The sequence below is a fragment of the Ischnura elegans genome, chromosome 5 (assembly GCF_921293095.1).
Source record: "Ischnura elegans chromosome 5, ioIscEleg1.1, whole genome shotgun sequence".
Lineage (NCBI taxonomy): Eukaryota > Metazoa > Arthropoda > Insecta > Odonata > Coenagrionidae > Ischnura > Ischnura elegans.
In genome coordinates, this window is record NC_060250.1 from 59,307,544 (window position 1) to 59,328,260 (window position 20,717).

General features: G+C 39.5%; 1 protein-coding gene across 2 annotated transcripts in view; it reads right to left on the reverse strand.

Annotated features, from left to right (window-relative positions):
- Window positions 1-20,717, reverse strand: part of LOC124158948 — a 123,239-nt gene that overhangs the window by 1,465 nt on the left and 101,057 nt on the right. Inside the window, exons 11-19 of one of the 2 annotated variants that reach the window (XM_046534382.1) lie at window positions 14,121-17,360; window positions 9,770-9,982; window positions 8,786-8,900; window positions 6,740-6,876; window positions 5,692-5,831; window positions 4,693-4,795; window positions 2,096-2,121; window positions 1,920-1,991; window positions 1,105-1,210 (exon numbers count right to left, since the gene is read on the reverse strand). In XM_046534382.1, the coding sequence (XP_046390338.1) occupies window positions 1,105-1,210; window positions 1,920-1,991; window positions 2,096-2,121; window positions 4,693-4,795; window positions 5,692-5,831; window positions 6,740-6,876; window positions 8,786-8,900; window positions 9,770-9,982; window positions 14,121-17,360 (4,152 nt within the window). The remainder of the gene's footprint in view (window positions 1-1,104; window positions 1,211-1,919; window positions 1,992-2,095; window positions 2,122-4,692; window positions 4,796-5,691; window positions 5,832-6,739; window positions 6,877-8,785; window positions 8,901-9,769; window positions 9,983-14,120; window positions 17,361-20,717) is intronic. The other variant, XM_046534383.1, reaches the window with a different exon arrangement.

Consider the following 20,717-nt stretch of genomic DNA (forward strand, 5'->3'; position numbering starts at 1 on the left):
AGGATTTTTAGATAGATTGAAAGAGAGTAGGCCTTACAGTGAATTGAAGAAGGCAGTGCTGGAAGGAAAGGGAGGCTCCCAGATCACTTCTTGAATACTCCATGGAAACCTACCTTAATCGGTAGAATGCTGTAATAATAATTCAAATTCTTTTTCAGAACCAGTTCATGTACTTTCAGTTTTATGCCCTGATGGTTGTGCCATTTATTCCATTGGTATTTAAGATTCATTTGCTGATGTTAGTGAAGAGATCAATAGCATTTGAAATGAAAAGTCTTGTCCTCAGGCAATGAAATACTTATTCCACAGTGGAAGTAACATCCACATTGATTTTGTGGTGGGTATGAGCATTTTCCTAAAAATAGTTTAGTGTCTTTTATGGCTATTCTTTTTGATAATAATTAGTCAATATCAGTGGTGGCTCATCAGGTGAAGTGCTACTTCACTTGTATTTTGACAGAATAAAGGAGAAGAGCAGTTTGAAAATATTTGTGAAAAATATTTGAAAAAACATCAGAACATTAATTTTTCAACGTCAAATGCTGTACAGTTTTGAAAAAACTTTAAGCACAATGCTTGTGTTTCAAAATTTCAAATTTGTTGGTACTGAGCGATGGGGACATGTGAACTTTTCAAATGTGTATATCTTCTAGAGTCAATGGTGAAATTAGTCATGCATCTATTCTTAATAGTAATCCCTTTTGAAATGATATTTTTAATTGATGGGCTTTTTGCTACTGATGGATCAATATTTTTTGCCGGGTTATATTCTTTTCAATTTCATGACATATTCAAATTGTATTAAAGGACTAGTTTATGTACTTTCAAGTCGATACCCTAATGGTTGTGAGAAGGAGTTAGATAACTTTTATAAGATCAGACTCCGTTGGCAACAATTTTGATAATCTGTGGTTCATTGTCATTTTACCCTGCTTATTATTTGATGTGGCTGTATTTAATAGCTTTTTCGGTTACTCATGCTCTATTATTTCCACATATATATTTTACTTTCCTCCACAAGTAATGCTCTGAGACCTCACATTTTGCTCATTTTACTCATGTACTTGTGCTGTGAGAGACTTTCTGAGAGGCATACATACTTACCTAGGTTCCCTGAATGACCAGCCTGGAGACTGTTCTGGCCTTCAGTTGGAGTTGCTGTGGATGGTCGTCTGCTTCGGATGGGATGGCATCCTATAGGAACCTGCCACTGAACAAGAAAGGTAACTGTATTATTTTTGATTTGATTTTTATTGATTATGTTCGAATGTTTTTACACATTATACTAAATGAATGCATCCACTATAGTGACCATGCATTGCTTCTATATACCGTATGTGTCTGAATATTGTCCCCCCCTTTTTTCCATAAATGCCCATGGTAAAAGTAAAGGGGGGGGACTATATTCAAGCACATTTTTTTAACTTTTCCCGAAACTGAAGCCTCAAAATTAAGGGGGGGGGACTATATTTGGAGAAATACGGTTATGTATTGGCTATATATTGCCTCCAGTTTCAATTGATTCAACAAGTTTTTGATAGTAACTCCTAAAATTTCTATTAATTTTGGAAGGAACATTTTTGGAGGCCTTATCAAAACTTTTGGGGCTTGTGTATTGATATACATGGGTATATGGCCATCATAACTGTCACATGACATATTTCATCGAGTGAAAAAATATGATAAAAAAGATGGAGGCACTTTTTTTGTCAGAATTCGGGCTTTCAAGGTTGACCCCCACAAAAAATAGTTCTCATGCTCCTGGCAGTATAAGTTCATGTAACATATTGCTCTATTCTAGCCTCTATAGAATGTGATCCAAAGTTATTCTCATTTTCAAAACGGTCTTTCTCAAAGGCAAGGTAAACTGGCCTTAGCTGAATGAGTGGCCTGGATAAATGAGTGCAGTTCATACTTACTGGGTAAATGTGGATTAATTCTCCTTGTTTCAAATGTGGGCAGATGAACACTTTTTGTGGTGCTTTAAATGACTGTAAAAAATGAGGGTATTTAATATTAATAAAAAATTAAATTTGAACATTATAAATTGCTTGAATATCAGCATCATCGTAACTCAGTCATTACAAGTACTTACTGTGAAGTGGTTACCAGGATCAGTACCTGTAAAGATGATATGTGATTTAGACATTAGAGCAAGAAATGGCACTTGGTATTATTTTACAGATGCATGTTTGAACAACTTTCTGAATGTATATTAATTTAAAGAAAACATAGTGTATAAGCAATTTTTGGTGCCTCATTGATTATAGGAACATGCATTAGCGATTCAATATCTTCATTTTAATGTGTAGATTATGAATATTGATGGTAAAAAGCTGGCCAAATAATCTCAGATAATGGTGACTAAAAGAGATGTAAGTTATTGTAAGATGTTGTTATTGTTAAGTACATATATAACTGTTGGAAATACAGTAAAACTTCGATTTTACGCACTTCGATTTTACATCAAGTCTCGTTTTTACGCAGCGGCACTCAAGTCCGGCCGGAAAGCATAGGGAATTGCAATGGTGAAACTTCGATTTTATATCTTTTCTTGATTTTACGCAGTTTTTCGATTTTGCGCAGCATAACCCCAGCCCCAAAGAGGCCGCTAATCTTGATTTTACGCAGTTGTCTTTCGACTTGTTTTGAAAATTCCGACTGGAGCAATACGAAGTTAGGTTATTTAATCGTCTCAATGAGTTGCAAAAATGAATACAGGAACCGTTGAAATGACATCGCGCTGTTGAGCGTGAAACTAAATACATCGCGAATCTAATTATTGCTTCCCCGTGAGCCCTCTCAGTAATATTTCAGGCTCCATTACGAACGCGAATGTCGCTCTTAGGTCAAATTCGCCGTAGAAGGATATCGAAACCTAAAACACACGGCAATCGCCGTGTATGCGTAACTACTTTTGATTAAGACATGATCGCTGGAGATATTAACATAATCACCTTTCGTTTATTATTCGACTTATTGATCGACGCTGTTTATATCCACAATTATGAGCTACGGAATATCTATCCCCAACGCAAGGCTTTCTAGAATGTTGCCAACGCTATGCTTTCCGTCGCCCTAGCGAAATATAACCGCGAAATGAGTCGTTAAAAATACTCCCGTGCCAAAATTTTGGCTTCCAAGGTGATCCAAAAAAGATAGTCGTACTTCTAGTATGGACGTAAGTCGATGGTGATTCAACACGATGGTAAAAGCAGCCTGCATTGTCTCATTCCCAGGCTAACCCCACATCTGCGGGACAAATGGAGGCGAGGGAAAATTGCTTGCGCTGCGCGCTTGTCAGAACCGACTCAACTTGTATCTCATTGTCAGACGGTTTAAGTTAAACATGGTTGGAACTTGAATAGCTATTAGCTTAACTCCGCTAGGTGGCAAGCGTTTTAACGGAACGGGAGTCAATGCCCTCGGAGAATAACTCGCGTCGTCAATCGTCATGTAATCATTGAAGTCAAATTCAAGACGTGAGTGATAAGGCAGTTCCTTAAAACTCAGGAATGGCTTTGTACCATTAAATCGAAATACAAAAAGTGTCCGGTGTTGTCATCAGATATGGGGAAGCAAAATATTACGTGAAGCTGAGTCACACGGCTTGTGAGTCGAAGGTCCCGGCGCTGAATTCGCGGAAGAATGCCGACAGAGAAGCTATTCCCGGAAGAGTCAATCTACTAATGCTAAAATTTCATGGGGAAATGCTTTTTTAATGCATATAAATTATAAAGAAGGAAACATTTTCAGGACTATTAGTCATTTTTTATTCATCACGGGCGGCATGACGGCAGTTGCGTGGTCATTTAAATAGCTCACTTAAAAAAAGTGATCTAAGCACCGGAAAAATCTGAATTTCCGAATATCCCGGGTCCTGTGTGCTCCGTATTATCTATGGTATGCTGTTTGGAGGTAACCAACAACTGGGGTCATTAGCGCCATGAAGTAAGGGCTGGGGGGATAGGTACCCTATGTTGGCATTAGCCAGGTTGTAATGATAAGCTCAAAAGGGACCAGGACTTAACTTCCCATCTGATGGACAGAGTGGTGCACTGGAAGTGCCCTCCACATTAGACTCAAGTAGGGATAGGGCCATCTCTGATAAGTCTCTGCTACTGCCAGGACTTGAACCCAGGCCCACAGGGTGTAAAGCCTTTGTGATGTATTAGCAAAATTTTGCACCCTGTTAATGGGGTTAATTTGGATGACTATCCTCAGGTATCTCATTTCTTCAATCTCCAATCTTTGTTTGTCTGCTGGTGGTTAAACGGATATCCTGAAAACTGCTTCTAATGAGAATATTTTCGAAAATTAGCTTCTATGCGACCATTTAGTATCACCATTCCGAAATTTCTCCTGGGTAACAGAAGTAATCTTAGTGCCAGAAAGCATTTCAACCATTTTGTTCAACCATGGGAAACACTGTTCAGGAATGCAAAGTTGTTTCTCTTAAGGTAACACGTCATCTGTGGTGTTGCTTTTGAGTAAATAAGATTATTAGGCTTCATTTTCCGAGCTATAATGAGATAGTGTTATCCTGAAAACTATACTCCTCCTCAATACCAACTCTTGATTTTACACACTTTGATTTTACACAGTGCCCATATTTCGGTCCCTCCAACTGCGTAAAATCAAAGTTTTACTGTAATCATTTTATCGTATGTTCAATAAAGTATTTTACTTTACCTTTAACATGAATTACAAAATGACAATGAGCTGTATTTCCACTCTCATCAGTTGCAGTGTAAGTTACACGATGAATACCAATGGGCAGGTATTCTCCTGGGTGCTGAAATACAAACAGTGATTATAAGACTTAAATGACTTGTAAAATGATCTTGTTTACTAATAAATATTTTTTTGTTAACACTCATTAGCATTATGTCCAGTTGACTAAATTTCTCGGTGGTAGAACAGTGTGCATGTCAACTTTGTTTATTGTTATTTTGTACCATAATGTTTGTTATATTTTTATTCATTGCATCCAGTTGTTATGTAATCATAGCTAAAGAAGTCAACTCATGAATATTGGTATTCATAGCTGCACACCCATATTCTCCATTTCCATGTCTCACTTAAATTCACTATATCTGCCTATGTATATTCAATTAAGTCTGCTGAAATAAATCATCTGAAATCTCCCATTCTGCAGTCTTAACTATTTAACTCCAACACCGCATTTATGCTTGCACTTTAATGCACTTGCATATGAAGAATCTCTTTGTTGAACACTCAATTCAACACCACACACTTCCAAATTACCGACTGTCTGAAAAAATCTCTGCTTGGCTGGGATCTCATCCACGACTGCTATTTATGTGTCGCCTCCTGGTCTTTTTTTTTAGGTTTTTCCTCTATGGTATTTTCTCCTAATATGTAATCTCTTCTGTAATAATCTCTTTCAAAAATAAAAGTTCCTCCATATACATATTTTCAATTTGAATATCCTGGAATACTGTCGATATTTTCAATACCTATTTTAGGTGCCTATTTTGATCTGTTAAACACATTTTTGTTGTTTAAAAGGAACATGTAACCTCTTGATTTAACATCCCTACACCATAGACCTAGTCTCTGTTGTACTCCCTATCTAATAAAGTCATACAATCCTCAGATTATACTCACTACACACCATGCTGTCTTGGTCGTAAAAGTCATCCTTGGAGTAGTTTCATGAATATTTACCTTAGACTGTTGCACTCTCTTTACTTGAATGTTGTCCTTAAAAATTGGCTCTCCCCAAAATATAGCTCTTGAAGTCTCTCCAGGCTCCAGTTGAATTTCAAATGACCGAGGGCAGTTTGAGACATATGGTGCCTCTAAGTCTAAAATGAGGGGGAAAAGTGAAGAGCACATGTTATACAAGATTGAATTAGATTTAAAGACTGCAAGTTTGCTTAAAAAGATTCAAAACTTTTCTATTTAACTCTATTATTTGAGTATAAATGACTCATGAATAATTTCCTCCTTTATCAAACTTGTCTCTTAATCCAAATGATATACATTTTTAAATGACGGACAAACATTAGATAATGATTTTATGGTACAGTAGAAGTCCGTTATAAAGAGTGCTGAAGATCCCTGGAAAATCATACGTTATTATGCTAACTCGTTTTAGCTAATGCTTACCTATTGAATCAGCAGTTTTCAAGGTATTACAGCACAGTAAGTTGAATATTTATGTTAATTTCCCATATTTACCTATCCTCAAGTAAATGAATCTACATCACAATGTTTACTTAAAAATAACTACGTTTTATTAATAAATAAAGTCAAATAATTGATGAAATGGCAATTTAATATGTTTGCTTATGGTTTTAGCTCTGAAAAGCTCTTATTCTGGTCATATCAATGCATATACCTCGATTGGTCAAGGCATATAACTGTTTCAATCACAAGTTGTTAGGCAGGACTGGGCATTAAGACCCTTGTCCCCCCTGAATGCATGCTGGCAATGCTAATGGTTGTGGCCAGTTTTGGGTTCATTGAGAGGGATTACTCTTAGAGCTGTGTCTCTCTAAAACTTTCCAAAGACAAACTAATTAGCATTTGCAATTAGCTGTCAGCGAGCATAAGATAGTTTTTTTTCAGTAATTACAATAATTATGAGTACTTGAAAGGGTTACATGTAGTTATCAATCATAACCTATCTCAATTCAACTAACAATTTCAACTATCACAATCTAATGAAAAAATTTGCTCTTACATGCTAAAATAATGTATTGCTATCTACCTAATACTTCTATGAAAAGTCTGCACATTGCTGTCACATTGCTCATTGGACTGCGGGCATAAAATGTGACAATAGTTGTTCCTGGAGACAATTCAGCTTCAAGATTTTTCCCCCATGCTGGCACTGAATCAATGTACCTGAAATATAATCCATGTGATTAATAAAAGGAGAGATAGCTGCAATAATAATTACTTACTAGCGTATGGTATCCGTTGAAATTCAAATTTTAGTGAAAATTAAAAATAAAGCTGTACAACTATTTAAAATGTGGTTTACTATTTACAGTTGGTGTAGGTGTATTTTGCCCCCAAGTCATTTTTTTTATTGCATACTTACAGCATTCTTTACATTCCATCTCATTTAACTGATGCATCCTCTCCAGTTATAGCCAGAGATCTAAATGGGGGAATAGTTTACCTTTCGAATTGTTTACTCGATAGAATTCCATCATGTTATAAAATAAAAATGAGTGGAGTTGTTACTGGCTGTAGTATTGCTATGTGGAAGGCAAGGTGAAACCACGTCATTATTATCCCGAGAAGTCTTAGGTACTCAATCCATTATTTATTTGAAAGACATGGCATTCTCTCAAGTAAAACATTCCATAGGTCTCCCCCTTTTAATCTTCCCACGAGCACTACTTCAGAGGGTACATTGGTCAAATTTGGTAAATACTGAGGATATGAACATTTCATTTGAGATTACTTAGGACCTGCAGAGGCTAGAGAGCTGGAATGTGGAATTGCGAACATAGAACCCTGAAATGCTTGGAAATGAAGCAAAATGAAGTTACTAAGAGAGGGAGACTTTTAGTGTAAGCTATGAGATAATACGCACTGGATCTGTTAATAGTAATACAGGAGTTAGGATAATGCATAAGAAGAATGCTGGAATGTGTTTGAAAAGCTACCTGCAGTTTAATGAAAGGATAGAGAAATGGTGATAGAAACCAAGGCCATAGTTACTGTAGTGGTGGAGGTTTATGAAGTTGAAGAAATAGATGACATCTACCAAGATATAACCAAAGTAATCAAACAGGTGAAAGGGGAATGAAATCTTATTATTTTAGGAGACTGTATACTGCTGTTCACCACATGGTTTTTTGTGATGTCATCAACTTGTTGGGCATGGATGGGTTCTTTGAATAATGTATCTATTCCGCTTTATGTAAGTGAATTGAATGGTAAATTATTTACTTCACATTCTTCTTCGGCAAAGGCATCCACATAACTTGTGATTTGAATATCTAAAGAGAATGTTGCCTAATAAAAACACACGTAATGACACAGATGATGGAACCAAATATACATAGTTTCATATATTTCATGTGATAGGTACTTGCAGAGTTGGAATTACCTACTGTGATTCTAGGAAGAGTGCAGTCAATAGTTGTTGAGTAAATAAGTAATGCTACCGCTACAGAGGTTATTGGCTATGCTTATCTCCATAGCCCTCTCCAGAGAGGGTACATGTCAAAATAATTCCATCGTAACAGATTCTGTGAATGGAGAGACTCCATTGTTTTACTTTAGTATGATGCCATTCCTCAGACAAAAATTTGGAAACGCTATGTTTTCAAAAATTACATGATTTTCTTCAAAACCCCAATGTACACTGATGTAAAGCCTTCACCTGCAGTTCAACATTTTTAATTTTACATTGAGGCATAGGCAGTGACATAGCTAGGAATTTTGTTTGGAGGAGGGGAGAAGGGTCTAAAACCAGGAGGAAATATAAAAAAAACAGGGTACTAATTAGTGGCTTTTAAACTAATTTAAACACCGCATAATTGAAAAAACTTCACTTTTCAAAAAAATATATTGTAAATATGTACATGATTTTTCAATTTTTTATATATTTTGGGGGGGGGGGGAGGGTCCGGTAACCCACGCTATGCCACTGGGCATAGGGTCTTGACATCCATGTATTACCACATCAAAATATTGTTATTGATTAGTGTGAGATCAGTTTTGTAGATATCACTAGAGTATGAATGATTTTATCGGTAGTCAGAAGGATGCTACCAATTTTATTGATATGTATCACCTTGACCATTCCATGTTTGACTTAGGCTGAGGTATCCTGACATGCATGGTTCGTTGCTGCCCTGGGAGGCTCAATTTCATGTTCGGAGGACATTGGATGAATGGGCGTAGAGTATCTGAAAATGTCATAAAAAATGAAAACTTAGTATTGTAGCAGTTAAATTTCTGAGTGAATGGCAGGGATACAGACAGCTCGGGTACTTTTACTTCCATTACTACAACAATCCTCGGGTAAATGAGGATCTAGGGGTCCATGTCTGAAATCAATTTACCTTGAGCATATTCAGACATATTAGGGGAAGCCATATGCTTCCTCTTTGGAACCATCTCTGGTGTCCAATTTTATTAAAAAAAAGTTCTATGCATAAGGTGTTTTTGAAATAAAAGAGACTGACAGAATGTGCCATCAGAACTTTGGACCAATCAAAGTATTGCTGTCATGGAAGTTAGAGAAGACTGCTTTTTAAATGGAAGTAGAGAATGGATGAAAATTCCACAGAGAAAAATTCATTCGTCTTGACTAGGATCCAGATCTCCCAATTTCCATTTAGCCAGTTAGGCTACCAAGGCATCCTCCTCTGGACAAGATTGTGTCCCGGTCAATGCTAATGATTTTTTTCTCTGTGAAACTTATGCACAATTTGTGCATTGTGGGTGACTCCTTAAAGTTTTCACCATGGATATAGGTCATGGTATACTTATATGTATTAGTAAATAGAGTTTTCTGGCACTTCAGAATCCAAAACTGTTCTTTTTAAGCTGAAAAAATATTTGATAGGAACTTAGTGGGTTTAGCATTGAGAGAGTGCATATTTACTGAAAAATCCTTGTTCTGCATCAATATTTTCTTTTGAACAATATTTAAATACGATGACATTGCCCCTGTAGACCAATTACATATTTTCTTTTCTTTATATATTTAGATAGATTTTACATATTGATAATTTTACTTTTATTTTAGATAGCTCATTAAATTGACACTTACCCCTAATGCATTGTACGGCTCTATCTGGAGACCAGATGGGCATACTACTACTATTTGCAGAAGTACAAGTGAACATAGAATCTGCAGGAGTCACACGATATCCCTGTCGACAAATTACCATACATCTCTGGCCTATGAAACTTTTTCTGGATGAACATGTATCAGGAACAAGGCGGCCATGTAATGGTGGTTTCAGGCGAGGGCAAGCCATTGCTAGAAGGAAAAGTTAATAAAGTTAATATTTGGGCTCACCAAGTACTTTTGAATGAGTTAATCAGGCAGGTCTTGAAAGCCTCGGCACATACTGTGGAAAATGAAAAATCCTTGTGAGCTTTGTGATTAATAATTGGGATAACCTTGGTTTTAACTGTTATATAAAGGGTATCCAACGGCAGTAAAATTTGGCACCACTCATCAAACCAAAAACCAGAAAACCCTCTCGCAGTAGTTTATGTGAAAATAACTTCCTCGCCTAGGACTACCACAGCTGCATACGCACCAACCAAATGGAAAACTTTGCAAGACTGAAGGGACCTTACTTAGGTATAACTTTGGGTGGTAACCTTGTATCCTTAGTAGAGGTCAATCTTTGTAGAAGGTCCTTCAATGGCGAAGGTTATACTGCTATTTCAACTGATGTTTCAAGTCTTTTAGGAGGAAATTGCATCCCTTGGCTTCACAATGGCCTCTCCACCACTGGCCCATTCTCCTTCTTATTCATACTTTGCCGTCTTAATTATTGCCCCTTTGCTATCTTTTTTGTGTGCATAGCAACTTAATAAGTACATTCTGCCTCAGGTGGATTCAGCATCAAATTTGGGGGTTAGGGGGTCATGACCAGGGTCACGGGAGTAAGGAATATCTCCTAGGAGAGAGTTCTCCTGTGTGAATTTTTTTTAAATATCCGTTTTTACGAATTTTGTAACCTAAAATTTCATATTTACTCTCAACTACAGATGAAATTGAACAATTTGAGACATTTAAGAAGTTTTATAATAGAGAAGAAATAAATAGCCAACTTGAAATATAAACTGAGTAAATTGAGTTTCATGCAACAGAAAATGTGAAAATTATTCATTGGAAAAGGTTTACAGTGATGATAATCACATACAAGATTACAAAAACTATTGAACCGAAACCAATTAGAAATTTTTGATAAAATTTGGGTGGGGGTAATAAACTCCCTCTGATTCCTCCACTGCATGCTGCTAATGTACTTGACAGCAATGAATTATTAATATTTTGGTTATCCATTGTTCATGGGATTACATATCACTCTATCACTTCCCTTACAACTCCCCTACCCCCCAGACACTTCCCTATTCTCCCCTTCTTATCCTCTATTCTCCATTTACAAGCCTTCTCCACTTAAAAACCCCTAGTTTTTAAAAGGTATTGGTGTGAATAATTAAGAAAAAGTGCAGCATAGAAACCATAATAAAAATGCATAGAAAATGATCAAGAGGGGATTATCCAGCTCTCTTATTTATCCAATTGGGCTTTCCTTTCCATATGGACAAATAATCAAAGTTTGACTATGCTTAATTCCAAGAGAAAGTCTTGTGATGATAATTCTCTTGATCACCTGAAATATATGTTTAGAAAAACCAAGAAATGAAAATATGAACTAAATGATGGAAGAATGATTTGCAGTAGAAAATTATAATTACAATAGGATTTTCCATCCAATTTTTGACAAGGATTATCCAATGAATCTCACTATCAAGATCAAATTATATTTTTTTCCTAATTTAGTATAGTTAAAAATAAAATTAGCAATTTTAGGCATTCATCAATAATCAAAAAAGGGCGATAAAATAGACAGCAGCTGAGATACAAAGTGTAGCACTTGCTGGATAATAATTTTGAAATCATCTTGTAATTTTGAACCCCCTATTTCATGGTATTTTATATTTACTGGCCATAAGTTTTATCTCCCCTGACTAAAAAAATATACAATCACTCTTAAGGTTTATGGCGGTTTTTCCTAGTTTTCTGCCTTTCCTACTCTCGATCAAATAATCATACCTTGGGACAGTTCATAATTGATATTGTGGATTAGAAACCCAAACATGCATATGAAATAATTAAGTGCTTCAAATGGACTAACTACTCCATGAACATCCTACACCAGCAGGCCCAAACGCAACAATTCTAGGCACGTTTTTCATGTAATTTCACATGCAATTCAGCACAGGTAGGAGTACTAAGATTATTAAAATTTTGCATAAACATGTTTTAGAGACATTGCTACAAATTTGCGGGATGATAGCTTAAAAGTTTTTGAGTTGGAAAATAAGAGACCCTCTAACCCTAATTACATAGATATGGGTGGTCAGGTGTTACAGACCTGTGTAAAATTGGTGCAATACATTGCAATTTCCTGGAAGGTCAAAGTAATAGCCAAAATGATTTTAGAGTTACGTATTAATGATTATATAATTGTAATTGTAGCAAGAAATGTATAATCCCATTTGGTTTTTTTAAATTAAAATATAAAACTCCTAAAACTAATTGGTTTTAAAAAATTATGCTCAGTCATATAAACTTTCTAAAGGAAATGCCTGTATTTTTAGGTATTTCACCTAACTAGCCAGCCTCTGTATTTTTATAAACTAATCAAAGGATAATTTTGAAAAGTAGCTTTGTAAGTATGATTGAACCATTTGATCTTAAATGTAAAATGGTAATAAAATGTTCTGTTTAAAATTACCCATGCACCAATTGGCAAACTGAGCATCTACCATATACGTACATATATGCATTCCCTCCCTATTTTAAGGTCTGGCCAGTCCTTGTTGTCTGCAAACAAAAACCCCAGGAACGAGGCAATACTTTTTACTAATAATAGAATGTATCAAGTTTATTTTACTGACTGATGTAGTATTTTATTTGAACCACAGTAGTCTCTCAATTATTCATTGTTCAATTTATCTTACACTTTATTGTTCTATTGATTAGCACTTTCCTAGACAGTTCCACTTACTTCTCCCTCCTGCACCTCTTCCCTAATCCCCCACATAGCAGAAATAAGTCTTGGATGCATCTCTGAGGTATCTTGAATATAACATGCGACAGTGGCAGATACAGATGGGGAGCACGCATCCCTCCCTTGCCCATATCACCAAACATTGCAGAACCACAATTTTGACTTTTTTATATCATAAGATGGCATTGTCTTTTATATGTGTATAATCACTTACATCAAAATTTTCTTTTACTCTGCCTGTGACTTGATTATTTTTTATCACAATAAAAGTAAAGGCAACTCAAGATTTCTTTTGCACCCCCCCCTATTGAGTGTTTTCTTTATCCGCTACTGACATGTCACATCTCAGAGATATTCTGAAGACCAACAGATACATCTCTGAGCCTTCTCCAAGATGTCACTTTGTCAAAAAAATTATCCCTGAGATTTTCACATGAGACATCTCAGGAAAGTCTCTGAGGTGTCTCATGAGACATTAGAGATGCATCTGAGACATCTCAAGAATGTCTCTGAGAGGTCTTAGTTCATGGCCTCATTATATAGTTATGGCTGGTCTGTGCACCTTACTTTTCTCAATCATTGCTACGATAAATTTGTAATGAATATGTATTGACCTTTTGAAACTAATTACTTACATGATTCCTAATATCACAACCTCAGAATTGCACTGAAAAATTGGTATGGAAGGGGTTGACAGCGTTTAAATATGTAAAGAATTATTTTCTGAACATCTCACGATTACCTCTCTGAGTCATTCTCAATTTTCAACATATTTGAGTCTATGGTGAGTCATGTCCAAGACATTCATTGCTATGGCCCTGTTTCCTCATACTCGTCTGGGCTGGGTTAAGGATGCGGGTGGCCCAGGGCCCATTTTGGCTGGAGGCTGGGAGAACAACTGTTTGAATGTGTTGCATTTTGTTATGTAAGTACAGGAAATGCAAGTAACACAATTTTCAGCGTTTTTTTTTTTGGCAATTTTCCGCAACGATGCGACTTGACGAGCCACTTGTTACGTTCAGAGCTATTACATCAATAAGGCCAAAGGATTAAGCATTTTTATGAGCAGCGTTAACCATTTTTGAACGTCAATGTAACAACTACGTATTAACCAAAAACAATCAAGCTTCACTTCGAATCCCCTGGTAGGTGATGTTTTTTTTCTATTTTCTGATTTTGTGAGATATACCTCTATATTGCCAGAAGGCTTATGCTTGAGGGTTGGCCCAAGGTTGGTGGGTGGCCCAGGGCCCAGGCCACATGGGCCCCCCACTTTGATCCAGCCCCGAAACTCATCACAACCCCAGAACAACAATTAGAATTTAAGACTAATGAGATAATATTAGCATAATATGTACTTACGGATACAGGTGCTATTTCCATGTGAAGAGTGACCTGTGGTCACTTCACTTATCCATTTCCCCTCTGAGGTGCACAGCATAACTGAAGGGGGTGCCACTGACTTGAAGCCTTGATGACATCTCACAACACATCTTGTTCCTACCCTATAAATCTTTTCTGAGCCTGGTTGAACTTCAGGGGAGCAATGTAATTCCCCCCATGGAAATGGAGCCATACTAGGGCATCCTTCAGCTACGCAGTGGCCTCCTTTAGAATGCATTCCTTTTGGACATTCATTGACTTCAAGGCACACTTTACCTTCGAGTCTGTATCCAGATGGGCAACTACACCGGTAGCTTCCAATTGTATTGACACAAGCATGAGAGCATGGTTTTTCTTCCATACACTCATTGATATCTCTGCACTCATCACCATATAACCTATGGCCCTTAGGGCACATGCACCTATAACTTCCTGGCTCATTCTTGCAGTGATATCCACAAGGGTTATACTCATCACATTCATCAATATCCTGGCATATCTTTCCCACCTGCCGATAGCCAGTAGGACATTCACATTTATAACTGCCTGGAATGTTTATGCACTCATGAGAACAGGGGTTATCCACTTTACACTCATCAATATCATAGCACGTGTTGCCTTGAACAATGTAGCCAGTCGGGCAAGTACAGCGATATCCTCCACGTGTATTGACACAGCCATGGGAACATGGTGAGTCTCGTGTGCACTCATCAACATCAACGCATTCTGATCCATTGATGTAAAAACCTATGGGACAGGTACAGTGATAACTTCCTAGAGTATTCACACACCCATGTGAGCATCGATTTTGTGTCGCACATTCATCAACATCATGGCATTCATTATATTCCAATTTGTAACCTGTGGGACAAATGCATTTATAGCTACCAGGAGTGTTAAAACAACTATGATTGCAGGGATTTATTTCACCACACTCATCTATATCCTCACAACTCCAGCCATCGACTAGCCTATAACCATTTTCACAAACACACTTAAAACTTCCCTCTGTGTTCACACACACCTGAGAACACTTGTCCCTACCAGTGGAGCACTCATCAATATCGGTGCACATTTTTCCACCAAGTGTTGAATTGAGAGTGAGGCCAACTGGACACGTGCACCTATAACTTCCATGAGTGTTCACGCATCCGTGAGAGCAACCCCCATTGTTCCTCATGCACTCATCCACATCCTCGCAGTATCTCGAGTGAATGTGTCTGGCGCGGTGATTTTGAAGTCTGGCGTAGTTTTCTTTGCCGTTGGATCGTCTCCTAGAGGGCCGGAATCCTGGCCGGCAATCGCACCGGAACCCGCCCACCGTATTGATACAGATGTGAGAGCAACCCCCGTTGTCTACACTGCACTCGTCAATGTCCTCGCACGTTTTTCCGTTCCGGTGCAGCCTGAAGCCCTTGGGGCACCCGCAACGGTAGCTTCCGGGCGTGTTGTGGCACACGGTGGAGCAACCTCCGTTGTCCTCCGCGCACTCGTCTATGTCGGCACACCTTCCCCTCCCGTCCATCACATATCCCTCCCTGCAGGTGCAGAAATATCCGCCCTCTGTGTTCGTGCATTGGTGTGAACATCCGCCTCTGTTCTCCAAGCACTCGTTCACGTCCTCGCAGTGTGCATTGTCCTCTTTCAGGCGGTAACCCTCCCGGCACGTGCACTCGAAGGACCCCGGTACGTTCCGGCACCCTTGCTCGCAGTCTGCACCCCCGCCATTGGTACACTCGTCAAGGTCAACACATGTCACCAGATCGTCTCGGCTCAGCCTGTATCCTTCGGGACACTCGCAGCGGAAGCTGCCCAAAGTGTTGACACATACGTGGGAACAGTTGGCTCCACCTAGCGGGCTGCACTCGTTCACGTCCTCGCACGTTTTGTCGTCTTCGGCGGCCAATCTCAGACCCAGCGGACAGCCGCACCTCACTCCCTTCCCGCCCAGGACGTTGTGGCACTCGTGGGAGCACCCTCCGTTGTTCCCACTGTCTCTGCACATGTCGGTTTCTAGGCAGGTCTTACCGTCTTCGCCCAGTTGGTGCCCTGGAGGACACGCGCACTCGCTGTAACCTTCGCGGTTGGCGCACAGGTGGGAGCACCCTCCGTTGTCCACTATGCACTCGTCCACATCTTCGCAGGTCCTCTCGTCGCTAGAGAGGACGTATCCTTTGGGACACTCGCATCGGAAGTGGCCCACGAGGTTGACGCACATGTGAGAGCACGGACCGTCGAGGGAGGCTTCTTCCGGTCCTCTTACTTCTTCCTCCGAAGATTCAGCTCCCTCGGCGTAGTCTCCCGGTTCGCATTCGTTGATGTCCTCGCAAGTCTTTCCGTCTTCCTTGAGCTCATATCCCTCCGGGCATTTGCACACGTAGCTTCCGGGGGTGTTTTCGCAGATGTGGCTGCAGCCGTCGGAAGAGGTGGCCGCCAAGTTTTCCGTTAGATCCACGAAGTTGGTCCGCAGACATTCGTCGACGTCTTCGCAAGTCCTGTTGTCAGCACCTAAGGTGTACCCCGGTGGACACTGGCAAAAATAGCCATTATCGATATTTACGCATGAATGAGAGCATAGATGCTCCCCCTTGCATTCGTCCACGTCATCACAACTCCTTCCATCGCTCGATAGTTCGTAACCGTCTCGGCAAAGACACTGGAACCCACCATGCGTGTTAACGCAGTCCTGCTCGCATGGTTTGCCAATCGCACACTCGTCCACGTCATCGCAAGAGAACCCGTCTTCGCTTAGTGTGAACCCTTCACGGCAATCGCAGCGGAAGCTGCCGTAGGTGTTAACGCAGGTATGGGAGCAGTTCACTTCGTCAGCTTCCAGGAGGCACTCGTCAATGTCCTCGCAGTTGATCACGTCCTCGGCCAGCTCGAGACCTGCTGGACAATCGCAGTCGTAGCTCCCAGGGATGTTGATGCAGATGTGGGAACAGTTTGCCCCATCGTTGCATTCGTTGATATCCTCGCAGACTCCAGACCCCGGGAGGAAACGATAGCCGTCCTGACAAATGCATCGGTAACTGCCCACTTCGTTGATGCATTCGTGCGAGCAGATGCTCGCGTCCTCCGAGCACTCATCTATGTCTTCGCACGCTTTCGTTTCCTTATTGAGGACATACCCAGCTAGGCATGTGCAGTCGTAGCTTCCGGGCGTGTTGACGCAGAGTCCAAGACAGTCGTGGAAACCCTCGTCGCATTCGTCTATGTCTGGAAAGTGAAAGAGAAATCTTTGTTAACAAATATGTTCTAAATATTCTGAAGGATTTAAGCCTCTTGTGTAAGTAATTTTATTGCTATATTCCTCTGTGCAAAAGAAATATTTTTAGAATTCCCCAAAATCCATATTAAAGTAGTATGCCGTTATGAGTTTTATGGAGTCGATTTTCGATATTATTCTCGTTTTACGGCACTTTTCACAGAATAAAGGAATCTGAAGAAAATCGCTCCGGATACTGAAGCTATTCGCCACTAATTTATGATTACAATTTTTACAATGATATGAGCGAAGGATACGATATAATAATGGACATTTGTCAATGTGTCAAAAAATGAGTTTTAGTCAATACTATAGGTGGAATCTTTTCTCTTTTGAAAATAAATTTTACAGGTTTCCTTTAAAAGAACTACTAATGAGAAATTTCTACAATGACACGATGTGATTATTTTTCACACTTTTATATCTGTAGACTTCTCCCAGGATTATTATATCCGGGGCCATGCCCCACGAAAACCTCACCAACCTTTTATTGAGCTATGAACTATTATTTATTTGTGAACTATTTTTAGACATAAGGGGCTCACTTATTTCTCGCAGCCAACTGCTAGTTGTGAAGATAGTTTTAACAAAAGTGATAAATTGACTTCGCTTGTTGATAAAACAATTATCAGTTTATGAAATTAAGGAATATTGATTATTTTGATTATGAATGTAATACAATATTAATTAATTTTTCCTGTATTTCATTCCCATTTCGAAGTGTGATTCAGATCTCATGCGCCTGGTCGTGGTTTAATTAGGAAAAGTAAGGACGATTTGGATGTCTATCATCCTGAAAAATAGGCTATCCGCAGAGCTGCAGACATGGAGTAATTTCTGTAGAAAATCAATGTAGATGCATACTTCTCGCGTCTTCATAAAAACGATGTAGAAACCATGATAAATATGGAATTCGGTCAAAAAATTTATTATAATTATTTGCCCAATTACATCGTGTGCTCTCCTGCAGGATTTTTTCCCCACTTCCATTGATCAGACCATACCCTACCCCACCCCCTCTAAACTCGGCCCGTGGATGAGGGTGAGACAGTGTGCTTGAGGTTGATTAAGGTATATGAGTAAGGCGTCAAGGTTATTGGTACGTATATTACAAAAGAGGATCCTCAAGTCGGCCTCTAGATATGTTGTCACCCACCGCGCATTTAAATGGGTTTACAAAAGTCGCCACTCGCGTCGCTGACGCACAAGTCGATTAGAGTTTCACGGGGAAATAAGGTATCATTAGATATATATACCGATATTTATACACATGATGATGTGATCTATCAAATTCATAACTTTTCAATGTTATTCCTCGCGATGACAAGCATTGCACAATATTGGGAAAAAGTGGATCACATTGCTCTCAGTACGCGCCGCGGGCATTTTTTAAAATCGAATAAAATGCGACCGAAGTGATAACAGAAATCAGCCTTCTATGGGATGGAATTGGGCCTTCTCTATACAGTCCCCTTGGTTATTGAAGTGAGTGCGGAGCGACTAATTGTAAGAGGTGAAGTTTTTGACCTACCCAAACCCCCCCCCCTTTTAATCTCCCCCCCATTGAGAAACCCACCCGGTCAGCAGAGAGAAAGGCAGGCGGTAGCCAAAAGTAGGAAGATATAGTGTGCATTATACGCGATCACTAGTAGCCTGTCTTTCAACTTCTTCTTCACTTACACTGAAGAGGTAATACTGGTCCCTTAAACTTGTTGTGTTTTTATGCCCCATTAGTGCGCATTAAACGCACAATGAAAACCGCTGAAGAAGTGGTATATATACTCACCGGCAGCTGGAACATTGCTCAGTGTGTATTGGGATCATATTTTTAGGAGAACGAACCAAAAGTATGATTGATTTACAGAACTTGTTACCGGGCGGAACCTATGCTCTTGGACAGGCACGCAGGTTCGCGGATTGAAGGAACGGACATTCCGGTAAAGACGTCCAGCACAAGAGGCTATGCTGACAGCATCACGTGGTCGCCGAATCACCACGTACGGTCTATGACAAGGGGGACCCCTGTTTTTGAAGGAAGCATGGCCAGAAGGAGAATACAGAGCATCGTGTGTTAGACGCCGCTTCAATCCCAATATGGAGGAGCTTGCTGTCGGAGGAGTCGAAGCTGTGATATCTCCAGGCCGCGGTTGTCGTCGTACGATCACGTAAGATTGTCACCACTCGATAGATATTCACGGCAAACCCCAACCTTGTTAAAGTGCTAGCCTTTAGTTACTAATACCCCCGGACTCCTGTGAAAATGCGGAATAAGTCATTGATATCGAATAAGTCATAGAAAAAACGGGGAGGATTAATAAATTACCTCCCTCTGAATGGTGATTCAATTCAAATCTTTGCTGCCTGCTCACCGCTTATGACGGTGTTACCCATTTTTTTCTCGAGTAATTATTTGACATATTTTTGTTGTTATTTTGCAGTAGTGACAGCGAACAACATTCCGCCCTACCCTAAAAAATAACCTGAGAATTTGAAGGGATTTTCTCTGGATACATTTTAAAATAAATACAAATAATTTAGGAATAAGGGTTGAGACTTAAATATTGGAATGAAATTATAACTTGTTTGCTCTTTCATTTCGAATTTGATATTATTAGTGCTTAAAACCAATTTTAAAAGTAACTTTATTGGACTGAGAGCTTATTTAGGTGCCCTCTTTTGCTTGGCGCCCTACGAGGCTGCGTAATTTGCGTACAGCTTAAACCGGCCCTGTCCTTCATTAGTTGTTAGAGGGTTATCATATTTTGTAAAAAAAAATCATGCCAGTTTCTGAAATAATAGTGTGTGGTCAAATGAATGGGGCAGTGTGCGTGAGTTTCATCCGTATTTACGAATAGAGGCTTCTTATCACCCCCTGTCACATCCTTTTCTACCCTCGGTACGCTCTGCCCCGGCGGTAAAACCAGGGAGCATGAAAAATTGGACAAGGTCGGGGGCCCCCCTTACGCTTATCCTCTCTTTAAGAGACCCACTTTATTGTGTTTTAGGGCTGTGTATAGGGCTGCCTGATCTTTTTTTGAGTGCCTTGTGGAAGGCACTTCAAGTGCAGTACTACGTCCGTCGGATGGGACATCAATCCGTGGTTCCTTAGTCGCCTTTCGTTTAGAGGAGGCTAGTGGCTAATCTTTCCCTATTTCCCTCCTTACCCTTTCCTCATGCCGTAAATGATCTTAGCTTTTGGTCACCTCCTCCAAGTACCATACTACCAGAATGAAGACCCACGACCTCTGTAAATTTTCACAGTTATTTTTATTGGGTACTCGAGTACTCGAGAATCTCGCCATCGCGTC